This window comes from Patiria miniata, unplaced genomic scaffold (assembly GCF_015706575.1).
Source record: "Patiria miniata isolate m_02_andy unplaced genomic scaffold, ASM1570657v1 HiC_scaffold_3, whole genome shotgun sequence".
In the NCBI taxonomy this organism is placed as follows: Eukaryota; Metazoa; Echinodermata; class Asteroidea; order Valvatida; family Asterinidae; genus Patiria; species Patiria miniata.
Genome location: NW_024037069.1, coordinates 2,696,856 through 2,718,366, shown reverse-complemented (window position 1 = coordinate 2,718,366; position 21,511 = coordinate 2,696,856). Strand labels below are relative to the sequence as shown.

The 21,511-nt window shown below is 39.9% G+C and overlaps 1 protein-coding gene across 1 annotated transcript in view; it reads left to right on the top strand.

The window, feature by feature from the left end:
- Positions 1–21,511, top strand: part of LOC119737538 (prestin-like) — a 44,422-nt gene that overhangs the window by 11,457 nt on the left and 11,454 nt on the right. Inside the window, exons 5-12 of the mRNA XM_038211970.1 lie at positions 3,023–3,187; positions 5,003–5,206; positions 7,931–8,013; positions 10,834–10,981; positions 13,246–13,359; positions 16,058–16,135; positions 17,679–17,774; positions 19,693–19,869. Coding sequence (XP_038067898.1) covers positions 3,023–3,187; positions 5,003–5,206; positions 7,931–8,013; positions 10,834–10,981; positions 13,246–13,359; positions 16,058–16,135; positions 17,679–17,774; positions 19,693–19,869 — 1,065 coding nt within the window. The remainder of the gene's footprint in view (positions 1–3,022; positions 3,188–5,002; positions 5,207–7,930; positions 8,014–10,833; positions 10,982–13,245; positions 13,360–16,057; positions 16,136–17,678; positions 17,775–19,692; positions 19,870–21,511) is intronic.

Here is a 21,511-nt window from a genome sequence, read left to right as displayed (position 1 = left end):
TTGAGTGATTTTTACACCGTTACATCCACATTAAGGTATTGTTTCTGCTATATTTGAACCCTGACTATACCAAAACAAAAGCTTTTCTTGGTGCATTAGGTGTCCAGTTATAAATATGCAATGTCAGATTGGGTAATGTTGTACATACATGTACATGTAAAATATGGCAAAAAAAGAATATTTGGATGTAACATTGACATGGTGTCAATGTTACATCCGAATTAATACAATTTTGCTCATATTTTTGACCAAGTACATTCAATTGATTTCGAACTTTCTCAAGTATTGAAACACCCTAAGACAAATAATATGTTGAGCAATTGTTTAGAATGCATTGAAATGTTTAATAATATAACCAAATATTTGGATCTAACATGCACTGTTTCCCAACCCGGTGGAATGACCCATTAACCTTTATATGCGGAACACCTCTGGTGAAAAATAGAGAGGACAAAGCAATCTAGTCATGGTACTTGTGGTGGCTCCCAAGATAAGTCCAAGACAAGTCCTCCGGTCCCAAGTCAACTCGCGAGGTTCTCAAGTGAACTATGACATTTCTTTGTTAGTGTTCATCCTCTATTATTCGTGACTTGACTTGTGATCAAAATTGTGTAGTACTTCACATTGGGACAAGGACAGCGCTATTAACCCTAACCCTGCTGAATCCAATAGGATCCAACTATGTCATATACCAGGGTTCGAAATTAGCGGTATCCCACTAGCCAAATGCTAGTCAAAACAGCGGCGGGCTAGTCAAACTATTCCCTAAGTAGCCGGGCTGGCGAGTCAAAATATTATTGGGACACGGCAAAGATGAAAGGACAGGAAGAAATAAATCATTAATTCAGGAAGTAAACCTCATCAATTTGTGTCAAGTTTTTTCAACTGTTTTTAAAAATTATTAGATCTGTCTATTAAAAACACTAACAAAATTCCCTCCGAATTGAGCCTGAAAATGCGCCATTTTGTATTTGAGCAACAAAAATAAAATATGGGCTAGTGAAAATGCCCGCGGGCTAGTTAAGAGGCTGTTTCAGTAGCCAGGCTGGCTAATGAATAAAAAAGTGAAGGTCAAACCCTGTATACCCAATGGAGCCTGTTGGATGGCGCAGTAAACCCCTTGTCATGCTTGTGTACATTCCTGATGTAAAATGTTGGATTCAGCAGGCAAGTGAACCGCATTATAACGCCAAGTTGGACTCCGTTGGATTTAGCAAATAATTGAAAATATGGCACAGTGGATTGAGCAGGACACTCCGGTTGGACTCTGTTGGATTTAGCAGGGTAGTCCTGAGGAAGTACTAGGGGACAAGGGTTAATTAAGGTGCATTCCTTTGCGGAGGATAATTAGGGCACCAACCAGTGAGTGCATGCATGTACATGTACACATTAAGCAAAACTTGGCATTATGTACTACAGTGCATCCCAAACTACCCACAACTTTTTTAGCGACAAGGATCTAGCGTTGGCGTGGAAACACGTACGGCCATTATTTGTATACCACTTTAAAGCTTGGAATTTTAACTTTATCCCTGGCGAGTATTGGTTTGATATTTAAAAGACTTTTTATTTATTCGTGATCAAATAGATGCATAAAAACTCACACCGATTTCAAGGAGAATCTATGATGCGGTACATCAGATGCAAACTCGAGTTAACAAGCTGTTGAGATAAAAATAAATAAATAAAATCAGTTGATTTATATTAAAAACATGTTGAACTTGAAACGAAGAACAATTTTGTGAATTTATTTAAGGCGTAGTCAACGTGGATCGAAAAGAAAAGGAAACACAGAAAGTAAAAGGCAACAAGATAGTCACATCATGAATATGATGAAGCATATCCACATTAGAAAAAATGCGTACGATTGACTTTCCAAGAAATCGGTTGAGCTTGTTTTCGACATGCCTTTATTTGAACACGAATCATTTCAAAACCCTTTTGAAAATCAAGCCAATACTTACCAGGGATAACGTTAAGATTCCAAGCTTTAAAATGAAATCAAAATAATGGCGATACGTGTTTCCGCGGTGACGCCAGAGCCTCGTAAAAAATGTTGCTGGATTTCGGGACGCGCTGTACATATTAGAGTCCAGTTGGCATGTCAAATTTCACAACAATTAGTCATTGCTTTTCAAGATCAAAAGGGGCATAGAAACACTGATACATTGTCATCACAGCATTGTTCTGAAATAGTGATATTATTAAATAATTCAGTGAGTATCTGGATGCCAATATAAGTTCTTTGGACAGGCCAATGGACTGGACTGAAATAAAGATGTGATGACGTTTAGGCCAAAAAAAAAATATTCGGTCTCTGGTCAGACCAAAGTTCGGGAATTGACGCGGGGACGCAGCTTTTTTTTTTTTTTTGGCTTTTTTTTTTCTTTCTTCAAGCTTGGATTGTACAGACAAGGTGGGGTACTATTTTGCTTTTTTGGTGTCCTCATGTACATTGGTGTCCTCCATAATTTGCCTTGGTGCTCTCGATCATTTGCCTTGGTGCAATTTCCCGGCTGAGGACTGCAATTGGTGCCCGACTAAACTTAGTGAAAATATATGATAGTCCAGAGAGGCCACATACATGTAAAGCTTATTCTCGATCATAACCCCATCTAAAAATACGTTAAAATTGTGCAGCAGCAGGATTCCAGTCAAACCAGTGAGTTTGGCGGTTTTGAGACATCATCTTTTATTGAAAAAAAAACTTTTTCATTTTGCGGACGCTCATGGCTAATGTGACGTGCGCGCATACCAGAAACCGGAGACTTATTTTTTTTGGCCTTAGACGGAAAAAGATCTTTCTCTCTTCTGTGTATTGAATTCATTGCTTTTAATGTTTTTTGTTTTTCACATTTGATTTGTGCTGCAAATGAGTATTTCTTACTGTTTCTTATGAAGTGGAAGAAATCATTTTTACATCGGAACAGACTGACCAGAACGTGTACAGGTGTATGTAGTTTCCTGACTCAGTTTGAACATGTAGTTGAATCTCACTTCTGGTTTTAACCATTATGCACAGCTCCTTATGGCCTTATTCAGGCTGGGCTTTGTCACCATCTACCTGTCGGAGCCACTAGTCCGAGGTTTCACCACCGGTGCTGCGGTCCACGTCTTCACCAGTCAGTTCAGACACTTGTTTGGGGTCAGTGTCAAAAGGTCGACTGGCTTTTTCTCCCTGGTTAAGGTTCGTGGAAATATCGCGGTGTCAAATTTGTAATAACTTTAATGGGAAAACAGTTTTAAATTGGTTACTGGTAATTCTGTAAACATACATGGCATTTAAAGAGGATGTGGAATGCTCGAAGACATTTCCGTCATTTTTCGGGTATATGTAGCCTAAGGTGTGATGAAATAACAACGACTATTGTTTCTGTCATGAAATGAGTACAAAAGGTACTTTTGAGAGCTGTTTTTCAGGTCCAGTTTCGACTCGAACGTGCAACTGTGTAAATGTCGTCGTTGCGGGCAGCAAACAAAACACAGTAAATCGTGACGTAATAAACAGGACTCCCGATGCACAGTAGCATACACGAGTCCTGTTTATTACGTCACGATTTACTGTGTTTGTTTGCTGCCCGCAACGACGACTTTTACACAGTTGCACGTTCGGGTCGAAACTGGACCTGAATAACAGCTCTCAAAAGTACCTTTTGTACTCATTTCATGACTGAAACAATAGTCGTTTTTATTTCATCACACCTTAGGCTACATATACCCGAAAAATGACGGAAATGTCTTCGAGCATTCCACAACCTCTTTAACGTGTTATTGCGATATTGCGATTCCTTTAGTGTGTCTTTCTGTTTGGGTGTACAAGCATTACATTCACTGTGTGGACTTCTGAACAAAAGATGTCCACATAAACCAGGTAGCAGCAACGTTGTGTGGACTTGCCCACGTCCACACAAGGTTTTCCCCTCTCTGGAAAACAGATTTAGAGGCATTTTGGGGTTAGCCTGGTTTATCCATGGCAAAATGAAGAGAAACAATAAAGGGAATCACAGAAAAAAATTGGGTTGAAAGAGTTTTCACAGTTTGAGTAAAATGAGTTTTTTTTCCACCAGGTTTTCTTAACTACACGAAAACAAAGGAATGTCCACACTAGGTATGCAAAACAAACAAACGTGTATGCGTGTTCCTGTCTTGTATTACGCTCGAGGACAGACACACAAAGGGAGAACAAACGATCCTTTCAGTCCTCGAACGACGGTTCTTTTGTTCCAAACTGTCCTTGATCGTACGGTTACGTGCTTAGTCTATGGAAAAGTGTTAAAGTACAGGGACAAAGGGAAACACAACAGGTTGTCCTCAGACGTATAGTAAAACATGACTGCGTGCATGTTTATGGTGTTAATCGAGGACACACACGTGCAACATCATCGATGAATCGAGGAAAGAAACCAAATCGAGGACTCTTCGGTTGGAAAACGTGTACAAAACCAATGAGAGCTGTTGCGAAAAAGTTCTGATTTGCAAGAGTAATTTCAACAGTATTTATACGATGTTTTTGCCGAAACCTCATATGCTTCAATACTCTGGGGTGTGCACTGGAGCATACATTTTGTAAATTGTACAACAATCAACAATAGGCTGTGCACAACGACCGATTCAAGATCAACACATGGCCCGCCTGCACAGACTTCACGGACTTTGTGTTTATGTACAAAAGGCACGAGGGATTAGCGTGTTAAGACGTCACCCGAAGGCGAGTCCAGGCAATCTTGACGTCTTAACCCGTCAGTTGTGCCTGTGTATAAAAACAGCCAGTGCTTGTTATCACGTCCTATAATGTGAACTGGTTATATGGTTGACAGCTTTTTTTTTGGTCTTCAGTAAACTGTTACAACTTTCTTGTATTTTCAATCAACAATTACAGTTATTCAATACTTGCCAGTGTATTTCCCAGCTTGCTATCGATTTCTGACCTCAAAGCTCAAATGTCATCTTCGTTATGGTTAAAATGATAGAAATGCTTTTTTTCTCTTCAATACATTTGCAGAGTTACGTAGCATTCTTCAGTAATCTGTCGCAGGCCAACGTAACTGCCATCATTACATCAGCCATCACCATCACATTCTTGGTGACGGTCAGCACAATACAGGACTTCATCCAACACCGCGGGACACACAGGGTGGTAGACGGGGTGAGACAACAGGTGCGGGAACCCAGGAAGAAGATCCCCATCCCCTCAGAGCTTGTTGTGGTAAGGTTCTCGCAAAATGAGTCTTGAGTACAAAAACTCCCTTTTTCAGTTTTTCACGTGCAGTGCAAAGAGACATTCTCTGCTTTTCATTTTGACATATCACTCAGCAGTGTTGTAATCGAGTGCATATCCATTAAAATGAGTATGAGTATGTCTACCTTGTCGGGAGTACAAATACAAGTACCTTGTCATGAGTATGAGTACGAGTACCTTGTCATGAGAATGAGTACGAGTACCTTGTCATGAGAATGAGTACGAGTACCTTGTCATGAGTATGAGTACGAGTACCTTGTCATGAGTATGAGTACGAGTACCTTGTCATGAGAATGAGTACGAGTACCTTGTCATGAGTATGAGTACGAGTACCTTGTCATGAGTATGAGTACGAGTACCTTGTCATGAGTATGAGTACGAGTACCTTGTCATGAGTATGAGTACGAGTACCTTGTCATGAGAATGAGTACGAGTACCTTGTCATGAGAATGAGTACGAGTACCTTGTCATGAGTATGAGTACGTGTACCTTGTCATGAGTATGAGTACGAGTACCTTGTCATGAGTATGAGTACGAGTACCTTGTCATGAGTATGAGTACGAGTACCTTGTCGTGAGTATGAGTACGTGTACCTTGTCGTGAGTATGAGTACGAGTACCTTGTCGTGAGTATGAGTACGAGTACCTTGTCGTGAGTATGAGTACGAGTACCTTGTCGTGAGTATGAGTACGAGTACCTTGTCGTGAGTATGAGTACGAGTACCTTGTCGTGAGTATGAGTACGTGTACCTTGTAGTGAGTATGAGTATTAGCACCTTGTCGTGAGTACGAGTATGAGTAACTTGTCATGAGTGCAAGTAGGAGTACCTTACCATGAGTACATGTACAAGTGCACATGCCTTGTCATGAGAATGAGCACAAGTACCTTGTCATGAGTATGAGTACGAGTATGAGTAACTTGTCATAGGTACAAGTATGAGCATTTTGTCAAGGGTACAAGTACCTTTGTGGTGAGTATGAGTATGAGTACCTTGTCATGAGTACAAATACGAGTACCTTGTCATGAATATAAGTACGAGTACCGGTACTTTGCAACGAGTATGATTAGTACACGTACGAATATAATATGAGTACAGGTCATTTTTTTCTTGCAGGTATAAGTTTGACAAGGAGTACATTCTCATGAGTACGAGTATCAGTATGAGTAGGAGTATGAGTACCAAAACATTTCACTCTGTTTGATATAAGAATGTACATGTACATAATAGTGTGTGGATAAATAGATTGGATGTTCCTACTGATCTCCAAATTAACTCTGGCAACTTGTGACGCATTCTGTTTGTAGTTGGGTTACAATGACCCTTGAAATTCCACCCAGAGTTTTTTTTTTCAGGCTTTTCCCTTCTTTTGAAAATATTCAATTCCAACATTATGTAGTGTCCCTCACAGAACTTTTTAAATCTCAGTGAATGAAACTGTAAGTGCGTTTTTTTTCGAATCTTTCATATACATCATCAAATAAGGGTCAAGGAGATTACAGACTAGGAGTTTCGGATCATTTCTATAAATCATTATTGAGATACCGGGGTATCATGGTTTAATTGGCTCTCTGTCACAGACAATGTACACCTCCTTTCATAACGCCAGAATCGCCCAAACATGATTCACACACATCCGCTTATTGTCACTAGGACGGTTCGCACTTCATTAAAAGGAAAGAAATTTGACGGAGAACAATCACAGCAACAGTTGCCAGTTTTGAAATGCTTCCAGCTGATGTGGGTTGGCAGGTCGACATGAATTCATGTTTGCATATTTTGCTTGCTTTCATGCCATATTTGAATGTTCCTTTACAGTTGGTACAAGTTACTCCCATTTTGCGACTTTATGTAGATGCAAGACAAGTATATACCGGTAGAAAGCCCAAATTGACCTCTTTATACGCACATTTCTATTTTTATGTGTTCTGTCAAAACCAGATACCGGGTACCTCTGGCCAGAGCTTGAAAAGACCAGAAAAAAAATAAAAATTGGGGGGGGGGAATGTTCAGGTTTGTTTGCAAATGTGTGATTCTGAGTACATGTCGAAAATGTACTGTAAAAGTTTAAGACCATTTTTGCCAATAGAGGTGATTTTTTTGATGATTTGTGATGCGATCAGGCTACATGAGTCATTTGTCGGGAATTTTCATTCGGAGATTCAGGCCGAAATAGGACCACTTTATCACATCACTTCATCACATTTCTTGGTGTTTTCCGACTTCCATAGTTTTTTTAACTCAAGATAGTACGCGCATGCGGTTTTCACAGCAGTAATGCTAAGATTGTGCTCTTTTCAAATCTGTAAAAAAAAAAAATTGACCAGGGTCGACAAACGACTCATTTAGCTTGGTCGCATCATATTTGTAGAGGCTTGAGAAATGCATATGAAATTGTAACCAGCATCTTCTCCATGTTCACATTTGTCACATCACAATTTAAAATAGGCTCAATTTTGCCAAGGACAGTCGGTCCACAGAAATGTAACCATTTGTCCAAAGGTGATACATAGTTTTTAACAATATTTTTAAAATCTTATTATGACCAGCTCGGTGCCCAGAAGAGACTGTTTTTGACAGCGCACGTCACATCTGAACAAATCATTAATGTTATTGCTCATTTTGCTTGCCTTTTGCCAATCACTTTTCACTATTGCTTTGCTGTTTTCCACCCCGCCATCTGTCATTTTCAGATTATCCTAGGGACGGCCATCTCATCTGCTGCACATTTTGCTGATAACTACGGCGTGGCCGTGGTGGGAGACATCCCGACGGGGTAAAACACTGCTCGCATCTCTAGTTCTTAAGCTATTGTACGATTAACGCTAACCTTCCCAAATCCTCCAAAATCCTCTTTGCAAAATGGAGGATTTTGCAGGATTGAGGTTACCGTATATGGCAAAAACGTGAGGCTGATTTTGGAGGATGCACTGTGTCCAGGTCTAATTAGGCCGGACCACGTGTTGTTTATGCTCAGCCTTGCATAAATTTAGGCTTAGATTATACTTGACATCCTCCGCACTGCTCCAGGATGTCACTGGCTCTGCCTCAACATGTTGACAGCGATTGCTGGAGGATTGAGGCAGTGGTCACCTCTCCGGGGACCACATTCCAGAAATAACAGAGGATTTTGCAGGATTGAGGTTGTATGCAATTTGTACACGGAGGCAGTTGAAGGATTTTGCAGGATTGATGTTGCATCTGAACAGAGATGCCAAGGGAGTTTGAGTTAGAGCACTGTATTCACGTATACATTTGTTTTGTAAACCAAAAGTTGGCCGAAGCCTGAGAAATTTTGCAAATTTCTGGGGCGTTCTGGCAAAATGAGACAGAACTGGAAAGAGGTCAAAATGAGGGTTTTCAGGTATTTTAGGAAAGAGAATAAAAGTTAAAATGCTCCTTACAGTAACGTTTGTTGCACATCTAGACTAATCGTTGGCAAGTTATGGCTGTTTATAAATTTCACATTTATCAACATGTCAAAAAGGTAAAATACTGAGAAAAAGGTCTTTAAAGTTTCTAGTTTTGTAGTCGTGAAAATGAAAGATGCCTATTTTTACCCCTAAAAACACTTCTTTCCTCATGATTTTTTATTCTATTTCTTTAAAATATACAGCAAAGTCTACACATTATGAATAAATAAGGCCAAAAAAAAAAAGTCTCCGGTTTCTGGTATGCGCGCGCATCGCCGTAGCCATGCGCGTCGGCAAAATGAAAAAGTTTTTTTTTCAATACAAGATGATGTCTCAAAACCGCCAAACTTACTGGTTTGACCGGAATCCTGCTGCTGCACAATTTTAACGTGTTTTTAGATGGGGTTATGATCGAGAATAAGGTTCATGTGGCCTCCCTGGACTCCCATATATTTGCACTAAGTTTAGTCGGGCACCATTTGCAGTCATCAGCCAACATTTGAAGCCAAAAAAAAAAAACCAGGTAAAAAAAAAAAAGCCGCGTCGCCGCACCACTTTTGGGGCAAGCTCCATACCAGAAACCGGAGACTTTTTTTTTTTTTGGCCTAAAAGTCGGGGTTTTTTTCGGGGTGGGGGGGGGGGGGCATTTTTTTTTCACTACAGCCCATGCCCAATTCCGTTTCACTCTGCCAGAACACCACACATTTCATGATACTGAAAGCTGCACTTGCCGTGCGTCACATTTCATTGCATACATGATTTAAAGTTGCGCAACATTTCAGATATGGCTCATGCATGTCATATCATGAAAGGTTTGCACAAGTGTTGTAAGTACAGAACATGCGAAAGAGGCTTATGGTGCTGTGTACATGGGTGAGTATCAACGAAAACTAACTCTTTCGCTACGGCGAGCCGCTGGCAGCAGCGTACAAAAACTGCACATGTCGTACGGCAAGCCGCTGGCAGCGGCTCGGGTATCCCCATGACGTGTGCCTTATTTACATAATTTATATGATGACCTCTGACCCACGTTTGAGCCGCTGCCAGCAGCTCTCTGTCGCGCCAAAGGGGTCTGCTGCAGGTTATTTTGAGCAGGTTGTTTACAGAGAGACATTTAAAGATTGCGGCGTCCACATCGACACACGGCGGAATTTCCAGCGATTTGTTACGTACAAACGTGAAAAAAAATCGGGAAATTAAATTCAGTAGCGAAAGAGTTAAGTTTGATCGTACTGTTCTACTTTTTTTTTACCTGGGTCTGCTTGAAAGTCTGAGGTCATTACAAGATATTTGAAGCTTTGATTTTGAGGTAAACTCCAAGAGATACAAAAAAAAACTACACGTGTTTTTGCACAGTGGCCGTCGGAGCCAATGAAAGGACTGTGTTGTAAGCTTTTGACCAGTGTGAAATTGTACACATGCGCTTTTGTACATATGTGACCTGCTCCATGAAAAGGTAATATAAGTCGCTTTATGCCTTTTCGTGTAATGGCCTGCTGAGTGTTGAGAGGGTGAAAGTTTCCATCAAAATCCAAATTCCTTTTTTTGTCTTAAATGACATCTTTGATACCTAAAGTTTAAGGATTCATTCACAGAAATGTTGATTTCGATGAAAAAAACCTTATTTTGTGTACATTTTTCTCTTTATTTTACATCTAAAAACTATAATTTTAATCAATATGCAAATTAGCCAAAAGATAGTAATCTGGTTTCAAAAAGTCTCTTTTTTGCCAAAAATCATTGAAAATAATCGTTGTAGAATCAATATCCGAAGTTTGAAAGTGATGGTAAAACAGGAACACGTTTGTTATTAAGATATTAAAAGTGAGTTTTTCTTGCCCCAATCTACAACAGAGCCAGCTATTTCAAAGCCTGTTTTCTCAGTTGTGTAATTTGAACTCCATGGAACTAATTAATATAGAGCTGTGTCATATACTAAATGAAAGCTTACATTGATGTCTTTCCAGTCGTGTATATTACTTGAAATTTATTTTTTTATGACTTATATCATTTTTTCCTGGAGTGGGTCACATATGCACTTCAGTAAGTACCCCAATGTGGAATATTTGCCCAGCTACTGCAGTATATTATCAATTTCATTTGATTATGGGAGTGCATCTATTGCTCACACAGTCTATAGCGTTCAATTGCTAACTTTCCAAAATTTATATTCCTCTCTGCAGCATCCCTCCCCCTAGGCTGCCTCAGCTCAGCTACCTGAGTTCTGTCATTACTGATGCCATTGCCATTGCCATAGTGGGCTATGCCGTGTCAATCTCCCTGGCCAAGATGTTTGCCAAGAAACACAAATACGAAGTGGACCCAAACCAGGTACAGGTGCAGTACTAGTGTTGTACATGTAGTTGTGTCCATTACAATCCCTCAAAAGTCCATCACAAGCATGGGCGTTGCCTCACCAATTTAAAGTAGGGCGGAGGACCAACCAAATCGCCCCAAAACCATTTCGTATGTTAAGGAGAATACACAAGAAAGTGTGGATTTGTAATTTAAGAATTGTGAATTCGTAAATTAAGAATCCTCACTTGCGAGTGTATTCTTCGACTTAAACCATTGCGTCAACAGAAGTATTGAAAAGAAGAATGTTGCAACCTGCCACTTTTTCCTTCATATATCATCTCAATGAAGGTCATTCGTTGCAAAAATGATGATAAGACATGAATCTGGGACTGAGAAATGTTTCTAATTTTGTTAGGAAATACTTGAAATGACTCTCCATAGACTTTGTACACGAGCGCGGAAGTGGCGTCAGGTTGCAACATTTTTTCCTGGCGTGTTTAGCATGTGTATGCCACACGTACACCCGTACAACCAAGTCATTTTGTGTGTATAGGCTCCTTACGTCAAAATGGATAGTTCAGACGACGATTTCTTTATGACTACATGTAAGAGTAGATTTTGCAGTGACGGCGGAGAATCTGACAGTGAAGATGCATTGGTAATTTTCGGAAAGCAAATTTTCACGCAGACGGTCCTATTCATGCTCATTATGGAGAACAATTGTCCGACGTGTTCAAAGTGTGGATTCGTAATTCCGAATCCACACTTTACTAAAGATTAGTCGTTCCAAATCCACACTTTGTGACCAGTGTAAGAGATTCGTAGATCCGAATCCACACTTTTAACAATAGTGTGACGTCATAGCAATGGTTTGATAAAAGGTAGCCAGTGAGTTTCTTTGAAATTCTGTGCATGTACATGTAAGCACGGAATCCTCGCTTAAAGGGAATATACAACATTTGCTTTTGCTGTAATTTTCAGAAATGGATGGATTGGGGGGGGGGGGGAGGTTGTATATTTTATAGCACTATATTGTTACACTGACTTGTTTGAAGTTTTCTGTTCGTAGATGCTGTGTTACAATTGATAATGTAGTAACCAACAGATTACGTACATGTATCACCAACCGATAATTTCACAATGTCACAAAAATGAACTGATGCTGTATCACTAACCAATAATGTAACAAAAAATTGACTGATAGTGTAGGAAATGTTACTACACTATCGGTCAATTTTTGTTACATTATCGGTTATTCATAAATACCTCAGATAGTTTAGCTATTCCTATTGGTCGAGAGCCCGTCACGTGGCTGGTCTTAAACGGATGATAAAGACATGGCTAGCTGGTCTTAAACACTTTTCCAGTGTCACATGAAATGTGGACTCCTAAAAATCCAGTGCCTCTTACCATTTTATTGGTTGAACGTTCACAATCCTCACGTAGGCATGCGCAACACTACCAGCGAGTCAGAATTTTATAGTTCTAAATTCAAAACGCAACGCCCCAGGTGCGTTCTGCGTGACATCGCGCAGAACATGCTATCATGCTATCAATCTCCATAAAAGGGTTGTTTACATCTTACTCGCCAGCTGAACACTTCATTATTTTGCTAGAGGGATGTTTCAAAAAGCATTAAGTAAACTTGTTGAACAAAACCGGGATTGTTTGAACGAATTATTTGATTTTTTTTTACCGAAAAGGTATTTATGAATGGGAATTAATATATGTGCTCGGTCGGTATTTATCACTCTGTTTAAGACTGCTTAGAGTCTGGGTGCTGATAATTACCCTCGCCTCCGGCTCGGGTAATTATCAGCACCCAGACTCTAAGCGGTCTTAAACAGAGTGATAAAAACCTCTCAAGCACACATTTATTCCCTTAGTGATACAGTATCGGTTAATTTATGCGACTTTATCAGTTGGTGATTTAATCCGTTGGTTACTACATTATCAGTTGTTACATGCTGGGGAACCCAAGAAAAACAACCATGTTCTTGTAGTCTGGCTCCCTGACCCCACTTAAGATTACACGGGCAATTTATAGATGGGGATGAAGTGGCCTGCCCAAGGACACAATGTGTGGTCAGCAGCTGGATTCGAACCCCTGACCCTCTGATCATGAGTCACAAACCCTAGCCACTAGGCCACATAGGGTTGACCAATAGGGTTACCAAAATGCGCGTGTCTTGTCTTTAATATGCATGCATGCGGACATGGTTCAACCTCAAAAATGGCTTCTAATTTTGTTCGTCGATTTAGTCCACACATCCTTTTCCCCGATTTCTGTGCTGCAGGAACTACTTGCCTTTGGAACGTGCCAGATCTTCTCGTCGTTCTTCAACTGTTTCCCAGTGGGCACTTCCCTGTCGCGTTCACTTGTCCAAGAGGTGTCCGGCGGCAAAACCCAGGTAAACTGACTGCGAGCTACATGTACATTGTACACATACCATAGAGCTGTATTAAATTACTAGAGCGCTAACTCCTCATTCTAGGTGCGGAGACGCTTTGAAGCCGTCCTGGGCGCAGACATTTTCAATTCATGTGCGTGCTTGTAGAACATAATGAAATTAGATGGACTGAATTTTGAAAGTGTACTCTACATGCAACGCGCAAGTAGAACACACGCAAGCAACTTAAGCGCGTCATTGACGGTTAAAAAAAACGTTACGGCAAAAAGAGCAAAATGACACGCTCATTTGCTTATCATGCATTTCGGTTTTGGGCGTATCGGCTTCGATGACGCACCGGTTTGGAATACAAACGCAGATATGTAAATAGCCGTACAAAAGCCGTACAAAACTTCTAGGTCTCCATAGGTTTGTGCACAAACATGGATGCGCCCAGCAGGCATTACTTTATACACGAAGTTAGCGCTCTAGTAATTTAATATAGCTCTATGACACATACTTACCGTCCAGCCTCAACTCCATGGGTGCGTGCGCGTCCCTTCACCAACCCCTTGCTGTGTGGAATATGTAACGACACTGATTGACTATTATGCAAATAATGAATGTTTATGAGTGCAGTGGTTAGAATATTTTCATGAGTTGAAAGACTTGCCGAGTTGAATGGAACATTCCATCCCTCAACTCATGAAAATACTCTCACCATTGCACGAATGCTAAACATTCATTATTTGTTTTATATGGGTCATGCAACTGGGTTGGGAAGCAGTGCATGTTACATCCATATATTTGGTTATATTATTAAAAGTATCAATGCATTCTAAACAATTGCTCAACACAATATTTGTCTTAGGGTGTTTCAATATTTCAGAAAGTTTGAAATCATTTGAAAGTACTTTGACAAAAATATGAGCAAAAGTGTATTAATTTGGACGTAACATTGACACCGTGTCAATGTTACATCCAAAAATTATTTTGTTTTGCCATTTTTTACACCTATGTAAAATATTACCCAAACTGACATTGCATATTTACAACTGGACACCTAAGCACAAAGAAAAGCTTTTGTTTTGGTTTGGTCAGGGTTCAAATATAGCAGAAACAATACCTCAAGTGTGGATGTAACGGTGTAAAAATCACTCAATGGAAGTGTGACATTGAGTTTTACACCGTGTCAATGTTACATCCACACAACCAAGCTATCATTTCTGCTCCATTTGATACCTGACTACCGTAACAAAAGCTGTTCTTATTGTGTTGCATGTATAGTAAGAAGTACGCAAAGTGAAGTTCGGTGATGTTTCGCAGAAATTTAAAATTAAAGGTACAAATGTCATATTTGGACGTAACACTGACATGGTGTCAATGTTACGTCCAAAATGACATTTTTTGCTCATATTTTTGGTAAAATACATTGAAATGATTTCAAACTTTCTGCAGTAGTGAAACACCCAACAACAAATATTATGTAGAGCAACTGCTAGCAAGGCATTTATGCTTTTCTTAATATGGTCATATGTCACACTGGTCATATGTTCCCCAACCCGGTGGAATGACCCATGTAAATTTTGTCATTCGATTGGAGGATAAAACTTTAAGAACAAACAAAACTCACCAAATTGTATCATGTCAACTTCTTTTTTTCAGCTTGTTCAAGAGTAACCAAGGTTTAAAAGTCAAATCATTGACAATAATGAAAAATTAACATTTCTACATGTAGTTCTTAAAATACTGCCAAAAAATCAACAAGGTAACTGTTTCAGCTTCAAAGGCAAGTTTTGTACCGCAAAAACACATGATAAGGTCTAAATATAGTGCAAGGATCGTGTAGCACCGGCCTGTACACTGCGCGTCTTAGCGTGCACCTGGCGTGCAATAGATCAAAAGAGATGGGATGAAAATGCACGGATATGACGTAGCTGTGCAATGGTTCAATTAATGAATGCCGCGTGACCTACAATTCTCCAATCAAATGACAAGGATTTACTTGGGTGTTATGTAATCAGAGCTTTTGCGAGCGTATTTCAAAGACCGCACACCCTATATATGCACTCGTAGTATTGTCGCTTTTTTTACAAGACTGCAGGACGCCTGTATGGTATGGATTCTGGAAGCCTCGTCTTTTTTTGTCCCCCAAAAAACTGTATCTTGTGTTGTAAAGGGACGACAGAGATACATACATTTAATAGAAATCCTTGCTCTTTAGAGCAGTGTCGAAATCTCATGTTTTAAATGATTGATTCCACAAAGAAAAAAAATGTGTTTCAAAGGTTTAAGCACTTCGTCGGGTGTTAAACACATCATCTGCAGTCTTAATTTAAATGTGCCAAATAGTGACACATTTGACAATAAGCCTCTGTACTACTTATGACTTCACACTTTGTTTGCATGTGCACTTTGCTGTGGAGCCAGTTGGGGTCCACGGTCCACTGAGCACCATAGGAAAGCACACACATAAATAAAGTGTGACTCATTAGTACAGAGGCTTATTTCAGCGGCTAAGAACACATAAGATATGAAGGGCACTGACATGGCGCAGCAAGATCATACCGATGGGGAACTAGGTTAACTTTCATGTCAATCTTCTTTTTTTTGTGCTCGGGAAAAGTTTACAATTTTTGAGGCAGGGAATACATTGCATATGTATTTCCAGGGAACAGTTGTCTTTGAATTTTTACCGCCATGTTTGTTTTTCTTGCAGCTTGCTGGCCTGATATCCAGTGTTATCGTACTGCTGGTCTTGTTTCTTATCGGTCCCTTTTTTTCAAGTTTGCCAAAGGTAAGGAATGTGTCCCTTTAAAGGGAATGTACGTACAAGATTTGCTTTTGCTGTTATTTTCATAAATAAATGGATTTGGAGGAATAGTATGTTAAGGCAAACATTATTACACTGACTTGTTTCACGTTTTGGGTTCGTAGATGCTGGAAAAACCACGAAAACCAATCATGTTCTTGTAGTCTGGTTCCCTGACCCAACTTGGATGAAACAAAGCAATTTATAGACGTTGGGGAATTATAAGATCAGAGAATCAGTCTAGCTTACTTGTACCCCTTCACAGGTGTGTTTTCAATTGCAAAGAAAATGCAGAATAACTCAATATTTAAAATTAGGAGCAGTTTCTGAAAAAAGGCAGTTTTCTCCAACATTTGTCAGCCGACCAGCGTTAGAAATTGATACAAAAGTACCACTTCACTTAAAAATGTCAGCACACCAGGAGCCAAGATTGTACAGGATGCTTCAGACTGTCAGTCCCTAACAGTCCAGTAAAAGAATTTCGTGGTAATGTTATCATTTTTTGTTTTGATATTTGCAAATGATGTATCTTCTCTTTAACCATAAAAGGGCATGTAGGCGGGCGGAATCAACTTTTTCGCGATATCCATATTAAAAAAATCTTTTTCAACCCGAGCTGTTCTGACTTTTTAGCTTCCAATCTTGTGCATCTTTTGATACCAGAGACATAAAATTCGGACCACGGGTTGCCACGCAGCAGAACATTTTCCGGCTATATGTGCTGTGAAAACTGAATTCACAGTGTACACAAAGCAGAATTACCATTCATGCATATGAATAATTAATTAGCCATAATTCCAAAACCCTTTGACCTATAGTCATGAAATTTCTTGGGTATGTTCATGATATTGTTGTTCTATGCAAGTACTAAGTTTCATAATTTTTCGTCGCTTGATGGCCTATATTTTTTTTTTGGGGGGGGCGAATCCTTCCTTTCCCCCCCCCCCATGTGCAGCCTATACACTATACTGATCTGATACACCGTGCCCTCTAGAGACGTGTGTACAATAGGGAACAAAAGATTGCATACGTCTCCACAGGACAATTTCTATAGATGAATGCGTCTCCACAAAATTTTCACGAAATAGATATATGGATTTTACTCAAAAACTAGGAATTTCCAAGGTGGGTTGATCTGTCGCAAATGGAAGAGTTTAGTTTTAGAAAAGGGATATTAAGTCCAAATTTTAGCCAAGGAAATTAATTCTGGTTAAAATAAGAGCATTTTGAAACTTCACTTTCAAACTCGAAAACTTTACTACACGAGAACAAAGAAATGTCTCGAAAAAAATACAAATTTCGGTATGTGTGTACATGTTCATGTTGGAGTCGCATCAGAGCACAGCCTTCGATTAGCTGTGGCGTGCAGGTTGTGTTTTTTTACTTTTCAACAGGATTCTAGTTCTGTTAAAAATGGTGTTGGGGGGGTGGAGGGGAAGGGGCTATGCAAATTATCCATCTATGAATAATGTATGTTTCTCAACTGCCAAATCACTGTTCATTTTGTTTCCATTGTTCCCCTGTGCAGTGTTGTCTGGCTTCTATCATTGTGGTCGCTCTCGCTGGAATGTTCCGCCAGCTCAAAGATTTGATTCTGCTGTGGCAGGTCTCTACCTATGACTTTGTGAGTGTTCAAGCAAGTTCAGCTTTATGACATTCCCAGAACACTGCCTGATGACACTAAGCATGCATTAATCCTAACCGCCCCATAAGCTACAAAATACTACTGAGTTGTAACTGTAGTATGCATTTCTTTCCATACAAGTATGGACAACACTTGTAGTATTCTCTGGTATTTGGAGTTTGACACCCAAAGAGCCTTAGGCCAAAAAAAAAGTCTCCGGCATGTCCGGTTTCTGGTATGGAGCTTGCCCAATAAGTGGTGTGGCGACGCAGCTTTTTTTTTTTTTTTTACCGTTTTTTTTTTTTTCGCTTTTTTTGGGGGGCTTTAAATGTCGGCTGATGACTTCAAATGGTGCTTGACTAAATTTGGTGCAATTATATGGGAGTCCAGAGAGGCCACATAAAGCTTATTCTCTATCGTAACCCCATCTAAAAACACGTTAAAATTGTGCAGCAGGATTCCAGTCAAACCAGTGAGTTTGGCAGATTTGAGACATCATCTTTCATTGAAAAAAAAAACTTTTTCATTCGACGCGCATGGCTACCGAGGCACGCGCACATACCAGAAACCGGAGACTTCTTTTATGGCGTTAGGGGGTTAGGGTTAATGTATTGGTAGTACGACTAGACCATTACAATTGAAATACAGGGTGAGTAAAAAATAACCAAAACCCAAATGGCGGGACCAATTTTTGAATGAAGTTCTGCATGTAGCACTTTCAAAATCTAGGATATGAAAGCCCAATCATTAAGATTTTTTTAAGTACAAGAATCATTCAAATCATTCATGCACTTTCAAGTTTCGGAATTTTGAACACATACACCTTTTTAAAGTTCTGGCCACTGATCACAAAAAAAGTTAAGTGTTCTTGCAGCAAAACGAAAACAATTCACATACATCCCTATGAGAATTGTTTTTACACTTTAAATTTGTAATTTTCAAAGTGCACGTTTTTTCATAAATCGTTGTCAATCTGGGACGAATGAGTGTGAACTTTCCTTTTTTGCGATGTTTATGAAGGACTAATACAATATTTCAAGTCTAATTTGGGCTTGTTTTGTAAACAGAAAAACACATGTATAACATGAAGTAACACGTGAAAACACATGATGTACAGCTTTTAACCCAACAGGTTGTTTGCACTTCACAACCTTTTCAAGTTTTTGCAAAACCACTTTTGCCCACACAGTTAGCACCCATACGTCAAATTCATTTGAGGTAATCGTTAGTGGAGTATGCATAACACTTCAAATCCCTGCGTAATTCTTTTGCGTAGTTAAAGCCAGAGTCCATCATTTGCAGCTATCCAAAAAGTAACCGGCGTAATTATGGTTGAAAAACATACTTGGTTGAAAGATAGTAAGAGGACTAAACTCCCTGTGAAATTATTCTTTCTGGCAAGCAGTTATTTTAAAGAAATCATAAAGGAATGCCTTTCCGATCCGACGGTGCTTCTTAAGAAGCACCGTAGAAAATTTAAATTAGTAGTTCGTTTTGTTATTCGGCGAAGCGCACGCAAGCATTGGCATGACGGACACGCGCGGGCGGTTGCTATAATTCGTCGGATCAGTGCGCAACATTACGTACCTGCAATCGGCTCAGTGAGAACGTGTCTCGGACGCTGAATTCAGGCCCAATTCAAAACATGATTCAGCAACTTTTGATTTGAAATCGAGATCCTAGAATGTTGTTTTTCTCGAAATATACAGCTGAAGCTGAGCTGAAACTTCATCAGGTTAGTTGTTCAGTACCCTTCTTTAGATTTTGAGCACTTTTGTTGCTTCAAACGACCAAAATGCACAAATTACAAATGATGGACTATACCTTTAAGCTCAGGGCATACAGGCAGATTGGGCCATTTGGCCCGCAATATCTGAAATGAGTAACTGTGGAATTTATCGTTTTTTCTGCTGACTAGTTGATATGGACAGTCACCTTCCTAGCTGTCGTACTGCTGGGCGTGGACGTGGGCCTAGCCTTGGGCGTGGTCTTCTCACTGATGACAGTCATCATACGCACGCAGCAGCCATACTGTACCCTGATGGGCCGCATACCGGGCACCGACATCTACCGGGACGTCAACTACTATGAGGCGGTAAGCCAAGAGAAACAGACGTGCTAGTATACAAATATTGAATGCTTCGAGTGGTGTAGTAAAACTAGCCTCCCGAGGTGATCCATGGACATTGGCTAGTTTTACTTCACCACGAGATAAAGCATTCAATATTTGTTTTATAACACTTCACCCACAGATTCTGCTTGATTTTAATATTTTAAATTATTCAAATCTGAACACAGTTGAAATAAACTTCAATTTCAATACAAAATTGGTGGAAAATGTATTTCTCTCTTTAAAACTACCCCTTCACGAAATGTTTGAACCCAAGTCTGTGGCGCGTTCTCTTTGGAATAATACGCGCTACGCGCAACGCGCACACCAGCATGCATTTGCACACAAATACCACGCCGTGGAAATAGTACTTTGGTTGCTAATGGTATAGTACTTTGGTTGCTATGCGCATAGTACTTTTGGCCATGCACAGAAAGATAGCAAAATTAGAAAGTAACATGTGACTCGCTCTCAGCCAATCAAGACACAGAATCTGTGGGTGAGGTGTTATAATTTTGATTATTTAAATCTGAACACAGTCAGACAGTTGAAATAAACTTCAATTTCAATACAAACTTGGTGGAAAATGTATTTCTCTCTTCCAGACTACCCCTTCGCGAAATGTTTGAACCCAACTCTGTGGCGCGCTCTCTTTGGAACAAAACGCGCTACGTGCAACGCGCAATGCACACACCAGCATGCATTTACACACAAATACCGCGCCGTGGAAGTAGTACTTTGGTTGCTAATGGTATAGTACTTTTGGCCGTGCACAGAAAGATAGCAAAAATAGAAAGTGTCATGTGACTTGCTCTCGGCCAATCAAGACACAGAATCTGTGGGTGAGGTGTTATAATATACACATATTGCCTGGCAGTGAGGATACTAGTGCACGTCTATGCACCCTGAGTGTTTGGAGTGACTATTTAGATGTGACCTAGCAGCCTAGTGACTGAATAATGCCATTCATTTTTTCACGCTCTAGTAAGTAATTTCTGCATGACTTGTGGAGTCACGCGGAAATCACTGCCGTGTGGAACGAGGATACCAGTGTTCAAGCTATGTAGCCTGAATTCAGACTTTTTCATGTTTTGGAAAAACAAATTCGGGCATTTCATCCCTTTACAGGCCGAAAAAAAATAATCCTCATGTACGGTAGCAGGCACAGAGCAAAATATATTGTGCATGCAATGCTGCATGGCAATCGCCATGCTGACTTGATGCGCAGTGGTATCAATTGTAAGTTCAAAGTCGACTTGTGTTGTGTTGCAATGTCTTTATGGTGGATTGTTATCGTTTTGTGCATTTCGCCTTCTTTCACATGTCAAATCTGTCAGACCCTGGAGCAAAAAACCCACTGGCATCCCTGCTGAAACAATGGACCTTTATCAGGGTATGCCATCTTGAAAATTAAGGCGAACCATAATAACGCAAGCAAATATGGCGGAGAAAATAGTGCGTGCGGTGACCAAGTAACTCTCACAAAGTTACAGCAGATTGACACTTATAAATGGATAGCTCAAATTCCCCGAAGCATCAATCAAGGTCACGTCTCGTATTTTGAAGAAGGATCTTATAAATAGAAATCCTAAGACCAGTGGACCAACTGAAGTTTCCGTGTTCATTC